The 20,534-nt window shown below is 39.7% G+C and overlaps 1 protein-coding gene across 4 annotated transcripts; it reads left to right on the top strand.

The window, feature by feature from the left end:
• LOC309441987 (actin, aortic smooth muscle-like) lies at window positions 1-11,597 on the top strand. Of its 4 annotated transcripts, none has more exons than XM_082057373.1 (8): window positions 1-158; window positions 1,286-1,408; window positions 4,727-4,837; window positions 6,836-6,920; window positions 8,191-8,352; window positions 8,921-9,112; window positions 10,547-10,728; window positions 11,301-11,597. In XM_082057373.1, exons 1-8 carry the CDS (start codon window positions 30-32, stop codon window positions 11,442-11,444), a joined length of 1,128 nt encoding a protein of 375 aa, XP_081913499.1. In that variant the 5' UTR covers window positions 1-29; the 3' UTR covers window positions 11,445-11,597. The 4 variants fall into 4 exon arrangements, with proteins under 4 accessions (XP_081913499.1, XP_081913498.1, XP_081913500.1 ...); XM_082057372.1 differs by having other exon boundaries at window positions 1,280-1,408; XM_082057374.1 differs by lacking the exon at window positions 4,727-4,837 and having other exon boundaries at window positions 1,280-1,408.
• The last annotated feature ends 8,937 nt before the right edge of the window (window positions 11,598-20,534 follow it).

Raw genomic sequence — 20,534 nt, 5'->3', positions numbered from 1 at the left:
CAGTTTTGCAGCCGAAAATCTGAGGTACTATGTGTGATGAGGATGAAACCACCGCCCTTGTATGTGACAATGGTTCCGGGCTTTGCAAAGCCGGGTTTGCAGGAGATGATGCCCCAAGAGCTGTATTTCCATCCATCGTTGGACGTCCTCGACATCAGGTCAGTTGGTGCCGAAGAGGAAGTGCTGCCTGGTTTGAGTAGTTGTTTTGGGTTGATTTTGGGTTTTTGTGGGGTTTTTTGTGAGACTTTAGACATGGCAACGAGAAAGCATCAGATTGAATCAGGCAGAACTCCCATTGTCCTGTCAAGGAATGTAGCTTGTGAAGAACTTCGTGATCCTTTGGAAAGGTGTCTTCAAGCACAGAATGTTGACTATAAAAGAATATATGAAGGTGTTTTATCAAAACAAAGCTCGTTGGATTAATCAATGCTTGCCATATCAATACAAAGAAAAAAGGCAGAACATGAGAACCAAATGAACAATAATAATAAATTCCTTTTTGTGTTCTGTTAAGCAACATTATGGCCCAATAAACTTCAAAAAAAATATGTGTAACACATTGCTTAATCAACTCAAACAGTACTGGAAAGGATAAACGTGGGTTTTCTTGACCTTGGGAAGGGTCTTTCTGCTTAATTAGTTTCTTAACAGTTCCCTTATAAATAGAAGATTCAGATTTTTTGTTTGTTTTGTTCATCTCTGAGTCAGATTTTAATTTTCTGGGCTGTAGAAAAGCCTTCCCTAAAGTTCTGTGTGTTCTTTTGCTGAGATAAAAAAGCCTGGTTTGACAGGCTCAAAATACTAAGCGTTGTAAGGAATGCATTTTGAACAGTTCTATGAATTGTTGAAGATGAATATCGGTTGTTGAAAACATCCATTCTTGACCCTCTTACACTGTTCGTTGGCTTTTGACATGTAGTTTTGCACAGGTAAGCAGCCCAGCAGCCCTATTATTGAATCCATGGAATGAAAAGATGTGCACTAGAAAAATGAAATATTTTTATGCTAATTGATGACTATTTTACCTCATATGCTGTCACATTATTTGGGGCAATTGTGATAGACTTCCTAATGCAAACAGGATAAACTTAGCTAAACTATTATTTAATAAATGAGTTGGATTTTAGAATATCTGTCTCTGTTTTATAGAAATTAATGCTTCTTTGCAGAATGGCAGTAGCAGGTACAGTATTTTGGGTGAAATTTTAACGTAAACGTGATATTCTATCTCTAATGTACATGATATACTGCACTAACATTAGAATAATATACTTTGCAGGGTGTTATGGTGGGAATGGGTCAAAAAGACAGTTATGTGGGGGATGAAGCGCAAAGTAAAAGAGGGATCCTGACACTGAAGTATCCCATTGAGCATGGAATCATCACCAACTGGGATGACATGGAAAAGGTGGGTGTTCGTTTTCAATGTAATTTTGTTGAGGCGTCGTCTTATCCGAGACATACAATTTGCCATTAATCTTATAAACCTTGAAGAATTCGTAATCTCGCTGTAGTTAAAGGGATAGGCCAGGATGCCAGTACCAGGAGCTGGTCAGGTCTTGGCAGTTCTAGAGTCGCTCTTCTTCTAAAAAGCAAATGCTTATTACTCATCAGATTTGGCAGTGTGTTAGAAAAGTATTTGACACTTTATACCTACTGTTTTCAACCTTGACGTTCATACTGAGGCAGAATGTTTGACAACGGTAGAAAGCAGCTAAAGTAAAAGAGAAAAATAAAAGGTTGATATTCATCAGAGGTGAATCAGAGAAATATTCAAGCTACATTACTGAAGCTGGGAACACAAAACGTGAGGTGGAGGAGGGATTTTTCCCTCCTGAGCACTTGCCTTCATGAACAAGATTATGTGTGATGCCCACATCTTGTATTGCATGTGACATTCTCACTGTCAGTTAAAGAGGAAAAGACAGATTGGGGCTTCCTATCCCTATACTAATTCTTTTAGAGTGGAATATATATTTTTCTTTCCTGAAGCATGTTTTTCTGTTGCCAGTTCCAGTTAGCTGTTAACATCTGGATGGTGAGAAGGCGTCTTTATTCCCTATCAAGCCAAACATTCTTGGCATGAGGTCAGTGCAGTGGCCTCTTTGTGCAGTGCCCACTCAAGGATGTCCCAGACCAGGCGGTTCAGTCCCTTGTCATGTCCAGGTGGAATGGAATGGGAAGGAAACTCCATGAGAAAAATCTTCTAGTAATTTTTCCTATGGAAAATACCCCTGATAGGAAGACAGGGGGCCGGTGGTGTTCTGTACTTACACTTGCTGAGACAATGTATATGCAACTCTAATACATATATCTAAAATTGCTTATTCTATCATATTTGCGAACCCAAACTGGTAAGTGCGGCGTGTTCCAGATGAACAGACCGAAGTTTATACAGGAGCAATGGGAGTTCCTCACTTCATATTTGGAAATCAATTGCCTCTAGATGGAAGCACAGTATTTGCATTTCATGATTGCACCGCTTGTTGGGAGGACACCTTCCTCCGTTCTGCAGAGTAGAAAGTCGACCTCATACATCCATTATGTTGTTCTGCCTCATAATTCTCCTGCTGTCTGCATTCAGCAATAAATTATATTTCCCTGTAGGAAAAAAAAAAAAAGGAACAAAATAAAAAGGAGGTCACTATTTTATGTTCTTCCATCAGCGATTGGTCTCTGCATCTGGAAATTGTCTAACACGTATTGGTCTGTATCTTTCTCTGTTAAGGCTGGATGCTAGAACAGACTATCTAAAATCTAATTAGGAAAAGGAACTTGGAAAGGTAAAAAGGTGGCATGTGCTTTACTGTAGTGTAAACTCATGGCTGGATTGATTGATTGATTTTTAGGATGTGTGGTGGAGGCTTCAGGCAGTGCTGTGGCTCAACTAATGGTCAGATACTCTATGGGTTCTTGCAGTTTGAACTTCTCTTTGCCACTTGAATGGATGAAGGAATTACTTGTGAAAGCGGGTCCCTGGCCCAAATTTTCCTTTTGCTGACAGTTTGCAACATGTAGTATCTGGCAAAGATGCGCCAACACAGAGTTGTGCCTGATGGGACAGAAAGCCAAGGCTGCGTTCAAGTGAATGCACAACAAATAGAAAAGCATGAGAGGGAGGCAGTGGTGGGAAAGAGGCAAGAAATAGCCTTGCTAACTTTTGTGATTATTGCAAATAAGAAAAGTAGCTTAAAAATATATATATATATATATTTGGGTTTCCTACTCCAATCATATATTTACATGCATATCTCAGCTTCCCCTGAAGCTCTGTAACACACACACCCTTGTGGCTGAGAGAGCTTCTGAAATGCAATCCCTGAAGTTTTGGTGCTAAGGGAGTATCTATTGTATATGTCTATATATTTTTCCTCCGAATTTTTTTTAAACCAGTTGCATGATTTTGATCCAAACAAGAAATTTCTTTCCAATGCTTGGAAATGCTACTACTGAAAGCATCGCAATGTAGGAGAAACAAGAGAATTAGTGGGTAACGTGCCAAAAATGGGACAAAGGCATCATAGTGCCCAACCATCCATATATTAGAAAAAGCAGGGGGTCACCAAAAGCGTCCATGTGTGTGAGATAGAGAGCGAGGATGCTGCAGGATGCACAGAGACCCGTGTGAATGGAGGAGGAGGACACGGAGGCGATGAAATGAAGCATTCTTCTCCTCCTGTGCTTCAGTTCACAATATTCAAATGGGGACTGTGCTGTTTTCCGCTGGATAATAATACCGGGCATTGTCCATCACTGTTAATTTGTTCACGGTGACTGAGCTGACAACCTATGGGAGGGAAAGCGTTGGGATGGAGTGTTTTCTGGCTACGTGAATATTTAATATACATGTTGGGATAATTCTTCCTCACTAATTTCTCTTTGTTGTTTTTTCTTGCTGCTTACATTTAATTCTCATGACCTGTAAAATCCAACACTGAACTGGTTTGCTTCTTGTAGAATATCATTATCCATTAACATTCTGGTTATCATTAGGTTGAATCTAATGGGCTGTGCAGTGCCTGATCCTGCTGGTTTTGAGGAAAAACCTGCAAACTGCTGGTCCTGGTTTGTGAGTCCAGGTTGGTTCCTCACTGCTGAGATTGCCAATACTTAGTTAATTATGCAAACATGGAGGTTTCTTCTCTTCCTTTGGTTCTTTCATGTCTGAAATGGCAGAAGAAACTTATATGTGATTTCTATACATTTTTGTCCAAACTTTTACATGATTACTTTCTGTTTTATTCAACTTTTCTCCATCTTTGTGTTCTAAACCTTCAAATGGAAGATGGCCCAGCATCCCAAGCCCCAGTTCTGGAAAGATCTCATGTTTTTTAGGGAATTGAGATGAAACTGCATTTGGTTTGTTTTTTTTAGGTGTGATCGTTTTCTTAATGAATAATTCCATCTCTGGACAGCTGTTGTCCTTGTAGGTGCTTGGAATTTATAGATCTTCTTTCCATTTAAGTTCATTTTGGAGCATAATAATACTTTTTTTCTAGGATATTAATGAAATAAACTTACCCTGTGTCCCTCTTCAGAGAAGATGATCCATGCTCTGTTTAGGAAATCCTAAGTGGAGTCTGTTGTGTAGGTTAGATTCTATTGTTATGGTAGAAACATAATGGTTTAATGTCTGCAAAAAATATAATTACTGTATTTGTAAAGCTTTCTGTGGACAGAAGGAGCGATTTTCAGAACACTTTTCTAAAGCGCTTTTCGGTTTTAGATTTGGCATCATTCTTTCTACAACGAACTCCGGGTTGCGCCGGAGGAACATCCCGTCCTGCTGACCGAGGCCCCTTTGAATCCCAAGGCCAACCGGGAAAAAATGACTCAGGTAATCGTCTGAATGTTGTTCCGTGGATCATTTCTGCACAGAAGCAGCCAAAAATATAAATAGCCCTGGGTATTCAGATCTAGAAGATGATCTTTAAGGGTTGGTGTGGGTTGGCCAGGCCATGGTGAGAGCAAAAGTTTCTGCTGCTCACGCAAATACTCTGGATGGCCCTAAAATGTTTTGTACCTGATTTTGGCAGTGAAACATGTGGAACCAGCCTCTTAAAAACTTGAAATAGTTGTCTTTGTTCACAAGAGTGTGTGTGTGCTCAGTTCTGGAAGTGGGGAAGCTGGAGGCCAAAGCTGCTGATGCTGAATGTTGGTGTGTAGATAAAGTTGACCCAGGATTAATGTAATTTTTTGGATGGAGTTATGAGTCATTGATGTATTCAAATCTGAGGTTTGCAAGGGCTGTACCAGCTGAATCACACTTTGAGTTTTGGATCAGTGACACCTGTAATGTCCCTACCCCTGGCCACCAAGAGCACTCAACTTGTGGTAGTCCAGGTCTTCAGGTTGTGCTGTACCAGCTCCTCAGGTTGTGCTGTACCAGCTCCTGCTTTCTACCCTAAACACTGTCACTTTATCAACACTTCTGCACGAGACAAAATCCTAATTATCATATCAGTATTTCATTTTTTTGGAATATTTAAATAAAGGTATTTGAAGGCCATCATGAGGATGACTTTGCGGAGCTCCCAACTGGAGCACCTGGATCAGGGGAAAATTGTTCAAAAACTGGAGTCTTTGTGTTGCTTTGGGAAAACGGGTTGTCTGAAGCATTCGAATTTAAGTGATGCTTTGCTGAAGATTTTTGCCTGTGGCATACCCAGTCTCATTTAGCAAACTGAGATCAGAACCAGAAGTCAAGCTCTGAAGTTTATTTTATAGCAGTCTTCTGGCTAAAAGTCCACCTTATAAATTTAACCAGTGATGTAACCAGAAGTAAATGTGATTTAAATACAGATATAGGTGTAAAACCACCTGGGAAAATTAGATGTGGATCCGCACTTCCCTTTGCGCCCACTTTTGGCGTATATTTAATAGGAAGATTATGCATCAATTTAGCAACAGTGTAAATAAAGTAATTAAGTAGTGAGCTTGACAGCACACGTTACTGGGAGATAATACAACTGGGAGATAATAAACAACAACAGACCATAAGAAAAGCCTGGTTTATAACAACCGGGAGGCGTGGTTCATACAGTAGACATGTCTAGGACTATTTCTCTGTCATTACCCTGTAATGATAAATCCTGTTTTCAAGACTGTTTAAAGGCTTATTGTTTATTACTGATTGCATTAAATTCATCACATTAATTAACTCAAAATATCAGTAATTCGTGTATTCTTTAATGCAAAGCATAATTTTCATTAAAAGTAGACTTCATTGGCAAAGCTATTAGCTTATGAAATCCAAAGTTTGATTTTAACCCCCTGATGTCAGTGGCTCTGATAGGTACAACAGTGATGGTTGAGGTTTATGGTTGGACTTGATGATCTTAAGGGTCCAACCTAAATGGTTCTACGATTCTATGAAATGTGGTCCCAGCAGCACCAGTCATGATGGGGTAACACTGTATTTAAGAATAAAGCACCAAAGGACACCCAGAAAACCCTGATCACAGTAAGTGTAGCATGTCACGAGATTCACTTGCCAGAGGAATCCATGGATGCTGCAGCAGAGGAGTTTCTGAAACGGAACAAAAGCTGCGTCAGGAACAGCTGGTTCTTCCTTGAGATGGGAATAGACAGATTATTCCTTGTGGCTTCTTCCAGCTGTGCTTTCTATAAATCTTTAGTACGTACATACCTATATATACATATAAATACTTTAGATTGCTGTCTTGTTGCAGTTCTGACATCAGGATAAAAAAGTTATCCCAAGGTGTCATCTTCAATTAGTATTATCAATAAAAATCTGACCTAAAGAAAATGTACTGTCTCTTCAGCTACTTTGAAGTGTAGATCCTGAAGGTTTTCAAATTGTGAATTCCAGATTATGTTCGAGACGTTCAACGTGCCAGCCATGTATGTGGCAATTCAGGCGGTGCTGTCTCTGTACGCGTCTGGAAGAACCACCGGTGAGTCTTTCTGCGCGTTGTATTTTCTACCTGTTCCTCTCTCATGTATGTATGTTCACACACACAGATATATGTTTATTACCCTGCACCAGCTGTGCATTAAGTAGAACTGATAGCCATATGGAAGTGGAATATTTCCCACCATCCTGGTTTTTGGATTTTTGTTTTAGTTTTTTTCATTACAGGTATGGGTGTAGATTTATGATTTTCTTCTTCAAAAGCTCAAGTGACTACAGCTCAACTCTATGAACAGATGAAAGATGATAGAGTTTGATACTGCCATTAATCGCACAGCATAAAGAAGCTGTGTCTTAACTAGATTGTTCCAAACCCATGGTTCCTTCTTACTTTAGACCTACCTCTATTGTTAAGCTGCATTCCCAGTAGGGGAAAAAAAAACAACCAACATTCAGTAGTTAAATGAAAGTGTTTCATTTAAATGTTGAATTTGGATCACATAATGATGTCTGCTGTTAAGCGATCGTCAGAATTAGCGTGGAGGTCTCTTATTGCCATTTAGAGTCTGATCAAGCATTGAGACAATAAACCTCTTCTTAGCAACTCTTGAGTCTTCATATACTTTGAAAAAAATTAAAATGCCATCTGTCTTTGTAGCCTGATGCCACAATATAATTTTGTATCAAAAGATCAACAGCTTACAGGAATTACGATTCTCATCAGTACTATTGTATGTTTAAAATTCAACTATTTGCATACACGTTTGGTATCAGAAATGCCTCATTCATTTTGAGTGGGAAGCATGTTCTTCATTTCCTATCCAAGAACATAAATACCATGGCTGTGCAGAAATAACCTGTTGTTATATTTTCCCTGATGGGGTGGTTTATTTTAATGGCAGATTCAAATTTTTAAGTTTATAGATAGATTTCTTTTCATTGCAATTTGTACATTGGTTCATGTCTGTAAAGTGCTAGGGGTTGTCTGAAGATAAAGCCTCCACATACATGTTGAAACTCCTTTCCACTCAGGGATGGAATCTGCAGGTATCCATGAAACCACATACAACTGTATTATGAAGTGTGAAATCAACATTATTGCTAGCATCCATTCAGCAAAAACAATACAATCAGATTGCTGAATGTTTCCCCCAATTCATCTCATGTGACTAGCTCTTTAATCACACAAGTGACAGAAGCAATTGTCCTGTGAGCATCTTTATTTGTTGCATGTTTCAGCTGAGAATATGGAATATGTGGAGACCCTGTATCGGGGGGAAATAATCAGCTTCTCCTTTTCTTTCACTTCCCAGGAATAGTTTTGGATTCTGGGGACGGTGTCACACACAACGTGCCTATCTATGAGGGCTACGCCTTGCCTCACGCCATCATGAGGCTCGATCTGGCGGGCAGAGACCTGACCGACTATCTCATGAAAATTCTCACAGAGAGAGGCTACTCTTTTGTCACCACTGGTAACGAGCTGTGCTTTGGATGATGCACTTTGCACACTTGTACTCTGTCAGTTGTCTTATTATGCAGGAGGTGTGTACCTGGTGAGATGCATCAAAATCCCATCACTAGGTTGGTCTGGGAGTAACAGTTCGTGTTGGCTAGTGGGATTCTCCTGACTTTGGCTTTCAGCTTATCTGAGGAGCACCAAGGACAAGGGTGCCAACTGATTAGGAAATCCTAAGTCAGAGGCAAATTTAAGGAGTTGTTGTGTTTGATCATATCTCTTCCAGAGACAAAGGAACAAAGTAGCTGGCAAGGGATGAACCTCTAGAGATTTGATCGAGGTTTTGCGACAGAGACTTGTAAACATAAATCTTTACAGTGTTCAGTAGTACAATATATATATTTTATTTACCAATGAGGGAAATTTGGTAATGCAAAAGGAAAGTAATGTTGTTGAGACAACAGAGCGGTCAGAATCCACTGAATCGTGCAACCATTGTGAACTAAGGGAAACGTACATGAGAAAATCTCTGTTCTAGCTGTCATCCTCTACATTGGTTTAAAACGTTTCTTTACTGCCTGCAGCCGAACGGGAGATAGTGAGAGATGTCAAGGAGAAGCTTTGCTACGTAGCTTTGGATTTTGAAAATGAAATGGCAACTGCGGCTTCCTCCTCCTCTCTTGAGAAGAGCTACGAGCTTCCTGATGGACAAGTCATCACCATTGGGAATGAACGGTTCCGATGCCCAGAAACTCTCTTCCAGCCATCCTTCATAGGTGGGACACGACTTTTTCTTTCTAGGGACTTGACATAGAATGAAAACAAGAATTTCTTAGATATTATAGTTGACATTCAGCTGTAGGAACAGAGGTATTTATCCTCAAATGTCCTTAGAAATGTAGTTTCTATTGACCTAATCAGTTTTTTAGAAACTAAGAACGTTGCTGCTACAGCTACTGGACAAAAAGACACCTCTCAGTTTAGAAATACTTGGATCCAAAGATGGTTTCAACCTCTTGCAAAAGCAATGGAGTTTCTAAGATGATGTTTGAAAGCCCTGTCAGAAGATCATGCTTTTTATCTTGACTGGCTGATAAATAACTGCACAGTGCTGCTTATATGTGTTTTTTATCTAGATGCTGCTTCTGTCTGTGCTTTTATTGTATTAAGCTGTAATTTTGATAATACAAAATCAAATGGTGCGGCATTTTCCAGTCGTTTTATCTGCAGTGTTAAAATTCTCATTCTCTCCAGTGGATGACCGACGCTTGATGTGGTAACTCATGCTGCCCTCACAAATTTCCCAATTCCCACTTAAATTCTGCTCTTGAGAACTGAGCAAAATCCCCGCAGGCACTTTGGCACAATTTCCATCATTCTAAATGGTGAAGCCAGCTACGCTTGTGTGTAGGAAAGGAAACTATTTGAGCATTAATGTAGCTCCAAGTTCTGTATTTGAACATTGCAGGAGTGATGCTAAAATATTCTATATTTGAACATCAGCAGGAGAAATTATCTTTAGTAGACAGAGGGATTTGGCTGCCAGAAATGTATCAGGGACCAGAGTTCATGCTAAACCATGGTCAGTATCAGAAACATAGCGATGGAAATTAGGATTTCCTGGATCACAGGTCTTTGTTGAAATGCGCGTGTTGAGCTGGTTAAAAAGTCTCATACTTGAAGTTCAAACTGCATTCCCAGGGCTGTATCTGGTCTGTTCATTTTCTTTAGCAAAAAATAGTACCATAAGTTAACTTTTACTGTACTGGCATTCAAATTAAACCAACACCTCAAAAGCAAGGTGGCTCACTGAAATGCCAAGGGGGCTTCTATTTCTAGCTCACAGCATCATGAAAGGTTATAGAAATAGCAAACTATTGCAGTAATGCCTCATTTTAAATTTTTCCTTTTTTTTTTTTTTCTTAATTGAGGAAGTAAAAAACTCAATATGAAATCATAGTGGGGATATTTCTTCCTCACAAGTTTATTTTGCTTGTACAATTACTATGTTGAGATGACAGAGGAGGTGAGGAGTGTGTCTTGTCCTTTCTCCTTCCTCTCTTAAGCATCACAAAGCTTTTTCTTGTATCTTTTTTCACCTTGGAGTTTTAAGGAAGACAGCTTGGACTAGTGAGCTTTGCTTTTATTTTAACAGTAATGAAATGAAAGGCACGAAGAGAAATAACACGTTGAAACTTCTTTCCGCTCAGGGATGGAATCTGCAGGTATCCATGAAACCACTTACAACAGTATTATGAAATGTGATATCGACATCCGGAAGGATCTCTACGCTAATAACGTCCTGTCTGGAGGAACCACGATGTATCCTGGGATTGGCGATCGTATGCAGAAAGAGATTACAGCTTTGGCTCCGAGTACCATGAAGATTAAGGTAATTTTTAACGCCCATACTTATGTTGGAAAGTTAAATCTCATAAACAAATCAAAATATCCATAAGAGAATGCCCAGGTGTTGCATCCCAAGTCCTGATATCCTCGAACAGCTTGATATCGCTTTTCTTCCTGCCAACCAAAGCAGAATTAAAAAAGGCATTTGAGTGGTATGGGAATAAAAATGTTTGCTGAAGCAATGGGAGTTGGTGAGGATGTTTTGCGAAAATGTCAAACAACAGTTAAGGAAAACAGTCATGGGGGTCAATATTTTTAATTGGATTTTTTTCATATATGTTTATTAATTTCAGTAGCTGTGTTGTGGGCTGCATTCAGATATCTCATGGGCTGCTCTGTCCGCTCATAGTCACATTGTAGCATCTCTACTGACTTGAGGCAGAAGACAAAAAATATGGCAGCCTTTCTACTTCTTACTTCACTGGAGTCATGTTCCTATGATGAAAACACTTTTATCTAGTTATTATTAATAATTAGTAATATTTCATCCAAAGAGAGGGTTACTGTGCTTTCCGCTTGTCACTTTATTTACAACAAATTGCACTTCTCTTCTAGATGATTGCACCACCAGAACGTAAATACTCTGTCTGGATTGGGGGCTCCATATTGGCATCTCTGTCCACTTTTCAGCAAATGTGGATCAGTAAAGACGAGTATGAGGAAGCTGGTCCCTCTATTGTCCATCGCAAGTGCTTTTGACCACGTCCATCACATCCTGTCAGTGATAAGTAGTGCTGGCTCTCTCCTTCTCACCTGCCCTTGATCATCTCTGAGGGTGGCTTTGGCTTTCTTCCACACATTAAAAAAAACACACTGCATGGATGTCATAGAAATTAGCAGTTGATGCTAAAATGAGACTAACATTTCAGTGATGGGTGTTTTCCAAGATTAATAACAATAGTTATACCATATGTTTTCGTAGACATCCCTTCCCCCTGCTGCAACCCAGGAGGTGACACACTAAGATGGTGTGTGGTGGTGTCTGCTCATCAATGGTCTCTGAAGTATCCGCATCAGTGGTTCTTTCAAACTCAAAGATAATGCAAAATTTAGGTACCAAGAAAGCTTATTTGATGCAGTTGAGTGGTATGCAGGATTCTTCTAAGAGAGTTTATTTTCCTGAGGATACAGTGGATTGATGTGGGTGCCAATGTTCACATGGGTACCAATTCTTTCCGTAGAGCTTCTATGCATGTCTCTCCTTGGTTACTTCTGAACTTACACCTAACAAGTTAATTTATTGGATGTATTATTGCTTTCTTCATCTCTCTGCCCAAGCAGTTAACTGATGTTTCATTTACTTTTGCTGTCCATGTGTTATGCTAAGCTAATGATTACAGAGTAAATAATAACCTTTTGAATATGTTATTGAAATACTCTGGGTTTAATGGATCAATAAAAGTGTAATTATCCATGTAAGGCTGCTGTGGCTTACATTAATTTAATAGAGTCTAGTTTATCTGTTAAAGATAAAATAATTACTACTAATTTGTATTTTAATTTTATTATGAAAAAGGCTTCATTCCCTCTGAGTTTTCTAGCTAAGCGATTTTTAAAAGAAAATAGAATTGTTTCACAGTTTCTATTTTAAAAAGAAAATAAAAAAATCTTCCCGGATGACAAATTTTCATAACATTCTGTATGAATTAGAGTCAGCTATGAAGATTTTACTGTTTTGGACACCAGGCAAGTGTGTTCTGTGTCATTCTGGATGCCGTAGACTTTGAATTGATGTGATGACCAGCTTGATGTGCGTTTTGTGATTTAAATCAAACCCATCAAGTAATTGCCAGTAAATACAATAGCCTCTTTCCAAAGATGGGAAAAAGATGTGTGTTGGATTTACAGTCTTCTGAAAATGCATCCAGGGGATGCTTGGAGGAATCTTTTTACTGCTCTGAGTTCCAACTCAGGGCGATCTCATTTCCTTATCCAAATTATCTCTTAATGGTAACAGCTGAAAGATGTATAAGGGAAGGTTTTTTCCAAGGTCTGCTGTAGCTACAGTCAGCTAATAAGTAAAAGAGATTGATCTTCATTCCCATTTTTGAGGGACAGTCTGTTCAAATTGCCTGTATCCATCTCTTCTCAAGCAAAAGCAAATCACTGCAAATTTCTCAGCCTCTGAATGAATTTTACCTTAAGTTTATTATCTTGTTCTAAGCTTATGTGATTGATCACTGCTTAAGTTGATAATAAATCACCTTACATACAGGAGTATCACTGTTAACTGGCCTTATCAACTGCCTGAGCAATATAACTTACCTTTTAATCTTGACCTCTAGTATGAGTGATGTTCAAGAGCGTAAACCTTGGTACTCAGATCTCTGGAACTGAGTAACCTTTGCAAGGGAAGTGGCAAGGGAAGTACACGTTTACAACATTTGCATATAACTGAAAGAGTTCTTTGGGCTTTTCCTCTTCCCTCCCTTTCCCAGGTCTCCTTTTCTCATTCTCCATAACAAAATTCTCTTCAGTCCTTGGTTGGCATCTCCAGGTCCTGGCGCAGCTGGGGCTGAGACGTGAGCTCTCCATGGTTAGAATATGAATCCCCATCCCACAGCTGACTCCTTTTTCAGCATGATCATCCTCTCAATACCTCCCTAACAATCTGCATGTGGAGTCCTATTCAAAATAAACATGCATTTTGAAAATAGAATTAATTATGTGCTAGGAGCAAATGCAGATAAAAATAAATAAAATTATGAGGCTGTTTGTGTGGTTTGGCAAACCTCTGCTTCACTGAGAGGAAATTGCCTTGGCCACCGTGGAAATCCTAGTTTTCTATATGTTGTTGTACAGAACACTATAGCGGCTGCAACTGAGAGTAGGGAACACCTATCTCACTTTGAGATTATCTTTAAACCCATGGAGGTATTAACATTTATACTCAGTCATACTGCTGCATGCTTTACTCTGTAACCTGATGTGGAAATCTAGTATGGCTGACAGTAAATATCCTAAATTTGAAAGAGCTTGTATGGATCACATCTCTGTAACATCAACCGTTCCACCAATGCCAAACATTCTGAAGTTACCTGGTTCTGGAGAATGGCTGTTTCAGTTTTCCAACTTAATATGTTGTGCATGCTTAATATTCACTTGAGTCTTCTTCCCTACAGCCATATGGGCTATAAGTATCTCCTATAGAAAACTAAACAAACCCAATTTCTCTCAAATTTAGAAGTCAGGACTCAGAAGATATCTCCCTCTTGAGGTTCATGATAAATCACAGCTTTACCAACTTATATCGAGTAGACCTCATGGGCAGATTTAGTCTAGACATTTTTAATCTTAAGAGCAGATGAATTTGATAGAGAAAGAAGAAGGTTAGTCTTTTACAGTAAGAATTTAAGGTAAGAGCTATTTGTATTTTTAATAGATTCTGTTGTTTCTGTAAATAATGTCAGCTTGCAGATGAGGCACTCCAAAGGTAGAACACTACTCAGAAATCTAAGATGGCAAATCAAAGGCTACAAATAATTCCAGTTGCTGAATATTTTGCTGTTGTCCTTGGTAAGTATGAGAAAATGTGACTTTCTGAATATATGCAATTCTATTGAATATATGCTATGCCTGGTATAGCTAACCGCTGTTAGGGCTTGTGAGGAGTGTTTCCTTGCGGCAGCTCTGTCACTCTGGTAGTCTCGTAAAGAGCGTTTTGCATTGCAGGTTGCACACTGAATCAGTTGAGCTTGGCTCTCACGCAGAGTTGCTGAATTAACATGATGTGACCCAGAGATGCAAAGGGTTTTCTTTCATTAAGGGTGCTGGGCTGCTCGGGAGAACGCAAGACGCGTTTCCCAGACAACAGCCGGTGTCATTGCAGAGCTGGAAGAAAGTACAAAGGCTGAAAAAGGGGGTGTATGAAGAGGAGGGATCCATTTAGGAAAAAAAAGTCTGAATAGCAAAGTTAAAGTTCTTTTACAAAGTGTACAATACATCAAACATAGAGAACCTGCTGTAGAGTCTGTGAAACAGCTGGGATGGCCTCAGAAATAGAGCTCCAGAAAATAAAGAAGCCACCACCAACAAAACAGCAAAGAAATACAGTTTAAAACAGAAGTACATCACCCCTTTAAGTCTGTGCATGCTGCAGCCTTAAAGTCACAATCCTTATCTGACCTTTTTCCCAAAATAGCACAATCAAGAATAATAATCCTGATGGAATAAACACAGATGGCATCTTGCATATGATCTCATTCAGCTGAAGTTTTCCTTCGAGTTCTGTGCAGGATAAATAAACGTCAGCTCAAGTGCCGTCTCCGCTCTGCTCTGGGTACTCGCCGCAGGGACACTGATGCAGATTTTGGTTCATATTTAAGCGGAATTCCAGGCAGCGGAACACTGCACATCAGCAAGGGAAACCAGCTTGTGTCCAGCCCTCTGGTTCATTTCTGACAAGCAGGTTAGAAGCTCGGATGCATCATTCATCTGCTTCAGTAGCTAGAAAAGTAGGACTTAAATTTCCCTCATCTGACCGGTTTTAAATGATTAAAAAGATTGGGTTTTTGTGCTTGTAACTATAGCTACTTGGGCTAACCATTGGTCTAAAGAACTGGTTTGGCATCCTAAAGGTATCTGGTTTTTTGGTTGCATTTTCACAGACATTCAAGCTGGTCTGTTGGCTTATTGCCATCAGAAAGGCATGGTCATAATCTCCCCTCATCTCTCATCCTCCCTTTCCTTTTACCCAATCTGCAGTGATTTTTTCATGAGCTGATTCATTAACCTTACAAAAAAAAAAAAAAAAAAAAAAGGAAAAAAGCAACCAAACAGGCTCCTTTTGTTTAGTTTTGACTAGTTAGCTTTCAGATGGGTTAGTGAGTTGAATTGTGTTTTGGATGGTGCTGGCCACTGTCAAGGCTGGCACAATGTTGAGTGGTGCAGTGGGAGACGAAGGGGGAGTTGGCTGCCCCTTTCCTAGCACGGTGTTAGTGCTTTACCCTCCTTTTCCATGAAACTGCAGCGTCAGGGGAGAGAATTTAGTGTTTTTGGGGAAACAATGGTTCTTGTCTACGTTCAAAACTCAGTAACACCTATTCCTATAGTCTTGGACCAAGATCCTTGCGTACTTCCATCTGAGGATTTTATAACCTTTTACAATTAATTCTCGGGAATTAATTGATATGACAGGAAAAAAGAAATGCTACACCATCTTCAGAGCAGGCAAGGAGGAAGGGAACTACAGGCCAGTCGACATCACCGTGGTCCTTAGGAAGATTATGGAACAGTTCCTTATGAAAACTGTTTACTGGCACATGAAGAACAAACATTTGAACAACCAGCATGGATCTACCAGGAGCAAACCGTGCTTGACCATCCTGATTGACTTTTGTGATGAAAGGACAGGCTTTGTGGAAGGAGAGGAACGTGAGAACTTGAGAAAGGCTTTTGATACAGTCTCGTGTGTTATCTTAGTAGCCAAATGAAGCGGATATGAATGGGATGGGTGGGCTACAAAGTGAGGGAAAACCTGGTTGAAAGGCAGTGGTCCATGGTTCAAAATCGGACTGGCAGATGCTTACTGGTGATGTTTTGCAAGGATCGGTACTGAGCCTCTTTTACAAATGCCAGGTAGTTTGTTCATCAGGCTCTCAGAAAAGAATTAAATCAGCAAATCAGAAAACAAACATCATAGCAACTGATAAGAGTTCTGTGTTTTGGCCTTGAAGCTGTTCCTGTGTGTGTCTCTTTTTCCATACCTGGTAGGCGATTGTTAAGCCACCACTGTTGCTGCAAAACTTGATCGAACCATTTATGCTTTCAGTTCTGTTTGTTAAAAAAGCAGAATTATTGGAGGAATAGTAGTAAACACCTCTGACTTGTTGCTTGCTTTTAATTAAAATCTTTGTCTCTCTCAAAAGTATTGACTAAGCAAATATCACTCTGTGAAGCTCACATTGGGCAAATCTGTTGGTAAAGTTTGTTGGAATAGGAGTTTGCATACATATAGAGCTCTGTGACTTGGCAGTTTATTGAGCTGCTTGCTTGACAGGTTTTAGTCTCCGCTACCTGCCGGTGGATGTTTCACTTACACAAAAACAACGTAAGGAATGAGCCCAATTTCTACTTCTTCCATTAAAAAAGTGCTCTTGCACTAAATCTTTACAATCTCACTAAATGAAGCTTTGACTTCAGCAGGACTGTAGCCTGAGGAAAGACAACAAAAATCAACATAGACTATATATTAAGTGAGGGTTTATTTTCTGTTTTATAACTAGACTGATGGCTTCCTAACAGATGTAAGCAATTTTACTGTGAAGAATGATCAAATTTCACTGTGCAAAAAGCTTTCTCCCCAGCTCTATCAGTGAACTGTATCTATGCAAGGGAATTCTATTATAAACAGAGCAAAATACATGTTGTTCAATGCAGTCCTACCATTGTCTTCCAGTTCTTTCCATTGTGACTTTATGTATTCTATCATTTAAATTGTGGTTGTGTTCTTGGTGCCACGTTGGTAAGAAAGAGATCCCAGGTAGAAAATCAGTGGGCTATATGTACAAGATGCATAGAGTTATGTTGCAACTTGGTTTGCTGTGCATCATTTACAAGGTGAGATCTTGCTTTGTGTTTTAGCTTTGACTGGAGCTGTTGCCTGTGGCTCTGCATGGCAGAGCAGATCCAGTCTCTTTGAGCTGAGGGATGGTCCCTGTCCTTCATTTTGCTACCATATGAAACCATGCCGTAGTATTTATTGACTGCCTACATACCAGCATGATTGTCACTGTGATGAAAAGTGGTGGCCTCAGGTGCAACCTGGTGGGAACCTTCTCAGGCAAGAGGGGAGACAAAGAAATACCTTTGCATCCCTTGCTGTCTGCTGTTATTGTTCAATTTTTCTTCCTGGCCAGAATGATGTTGACAGAATGAAAGCCCTTGAGGTGCTGGAGTGAGTTCAGAGAAGGGAATGGAGCTGGTGAGGGGCTGGAGCACAAGTGTGATGGGAGCGGCTGAGGGACCTGGGGGTTCAGCTGGAGAACAGGAGCTGAGGGGAGACCTTCTGATCTCTGAACTGCCTGAAAGGAGCTTGGAGCCAGGGGGGGTCGGGCTCTGCTCCCCAGGAACAAGCGCCAGGAGCAGAGGAAACGGCCTCAAGTTGCGCCAGGGGAGGTTGAGGTTGGATGTGGGGAACAATTTCTTCCCCAAAGGGCTGTGGGGCATTGGAACAGGCTGCCCAGGGCAGTGCTGGAGTCACCAGCCCTGGAGGGGATGAACAGATGTGGAGATGAGGTTCTTGGGGACACTTAGGGCCAGAGTTAGGTTATGGTTGGACTTGATGGTCTTGAGGGTCTTTTCCAACCAAAATGATTCTATGATATCTCCAGGGAAGGAGCTTTTCCACTCACCCCAAAGGCAGAGCCTTTACCAGAAAGGAGTATATGGGAGCACACTGCTCTGACACTGCAGGTATAGCTTCAAAACAGGGAGTAATAGAGTACTAAGATTTCTGACAAGTAGCAGGAGGAAGATGCTAATTTGTATGGCAGTGCATGGCTGAACTGTGCTGCCCTCTGAGCAGAGCGTCTCATCTGCTCCTGACTTAATCCTTTGTCAGAAGATGCCAGACAAACTGAATTATCGGCTGTTACAACAATGGTAGCCGAGGTGAAAAAGTCGTTTCCATCTTGATAATGAGGTGGGGACTTGTCAGCCCTACAAAGAGGGGAGTTTGGGAAGCTGGGTTGGACTGTGGGAGGGCGCGAGGACTGTCAGCAGCCAGAGTTCAGTGGGAATTTAAATGAAACATCTCAAGTTGCACTGGCAGTGATTATGAAAATGACATTTCCTACTGCTGGGAACTGCATTGTAACATAAATGACTTCTTCTTGTCTATTTGCTTCCTTTACAAGATTTTTGAGGGGCTTGAATATACTCACATTGGTGATTCCGGAGGGTGGAAATTTTGTATTTAGATCAAAATCTGTTTAGACCAGGTAAAAGTGGTGAATCAACCATGGGTTAGTTGGGGAGAGAGCGATGGGTGGAGACTGAGCTATTTGAGCCCTATATTTTTCTTAGGCATATGTGTAATATAATAATTCAATTCTAGATATAAGTGGGTAGCAGTTTAAGTTTGTATCAAAAGGGGATACGTGCAGCAAGTTGTAGATATTGTGACATTATAGAGTATCTAATGTAACATAAATATGATCTTTTAAATAATACATTTACGATATAAAGCAATGTATACACTTGCAATACAGAGCTTCTAATGAGTTCTAGCCATTAATCATGAAAATGGGTTATCAAAAGTATTTGTTTATAAGCAAAATGCTGAATTTCAGTGACTGAAAGAAAACCACCTGTTTCCAGTTGTTTATTTCACGAAGGAGAAGGGAATTTAAATTGCAAATATTTCTTTTAAACTGAGATTCATTTAAAAACAATCTTCACCTCTTCAAATGAAATGAGCAGACTTTAAGGAGATTATAGCATCTGTTTGATATAAATCAGCCTCTTGCTTGACAAAACACATCTGCTTCAATAAGCTCTATGATACTTACCAAGATGCACTAAACCACCTCAGAGACTGCGATGTGTGAAATTGCTCCAGGCAAAAAGATCCTAAATTAATTGTTGCTTTTAAATATATTTAAATATATAATGTTTTGGTAAAATATGTTAATATTTTCCTTACCAGTATATCAGAAATCATACCTTTTCTATTATTTAAGTTATATCTTCCTTTAGTTTGTAGAGCATATGATACCTCCCTAGCAATTTTGTTAAACCTGTGCATTTAAAAGGACAAAGTTGTCTGCTGCTTTTATTTTTCCTTATATTATAACTCAGCAATAATATAGCGCTTTTCATCGTCATTAACTAATACAGATGTTAGTTAATAATACTCTCACATCCCTCTATTAAATTGCTACTCACTAAGATTTATTCTTTTCTATTCCCTAAAGGTATTTGATACATCAGCGAGGTCGTCTGGTCATCTCCTCTTTCCCACAGCACGTCTAACCTTCTTTCTCTTATCATTTAGGGTTGTTAAGGCCTTAAACCTTCTGTGTTGTCCATTTTCTTTCCTGTAACCAGAACTGTGTAGTTGCCCCAGATTCTCTTCTGATTAAGTGTAAAGATACCAAGATGCAGTGCTGTCTGTAATTCCAATTTTCTTTTTTTAATAAGATTTATCCCTGTGTGCTGATTAGGCATTTACTAGTACGTTGTGTCCAGTTTATGTGGAAGCTTGAGACAGATAATTAGAAAGTTGCAAAGAATAGAAAAAAGATTCCAAGAATGATTTGCAGTCTCAAAACCATGATCAATAATGAGAAACTAATAAAGTTCAACTTATTCCAAGATAGGGTAACTTAGAATAAACCTATTGAACCTGCAGGGAGAGGATTGGCCGAAATCAAACAAAGGTGCCACAAAAACCAGACTTTGAAAACTGGAGACGGACTAATCCAGTTTCACTGAGAGTAATTAACCATCAGGATAATTAACCTATGGACACAGTGAATTTGTTGAGGTACTTAAATTGAGAACAAGTAGTTTTCCTAGACATACGGTTGTCCAGCTAGAAATTAGTGGTTGAGATGCTTTGGTATTGCATTCTATGTGAAATCAGAATAATACTTCACAATCTCTTTCAGCCTTAAAATTTAAGACTCTAAACCTCATTTGCTCAGAACTTAATTTCTTTTCTTTTCCTTCTCAGTGTTTGGGGAAGAGGGTTTGGCTTATTCCTGATTAAATACAAACCATCACCTCTCTTGGGATTCTCGCTCACGCACGTTCCCAAGTCATTTCCTGGGAGTAGCACAGAAATAT

This window comes from Streptopelia decaocto (genome assembly GCF_964273445.1).
Source record: "Streptopelia decaocto genome assembly, chromosome: 7".
NCBI lineage: Eukaryota > Metazoa > Chordata > Aves > Columbiformes > Columbidae > Streptopelia > Streptopelia decaocto.
The sequence above is the reverse complement of the archived record's forward strand: the minus strand, read 5'-3'. Positions and strand labels throughout refer to the sequence as shown.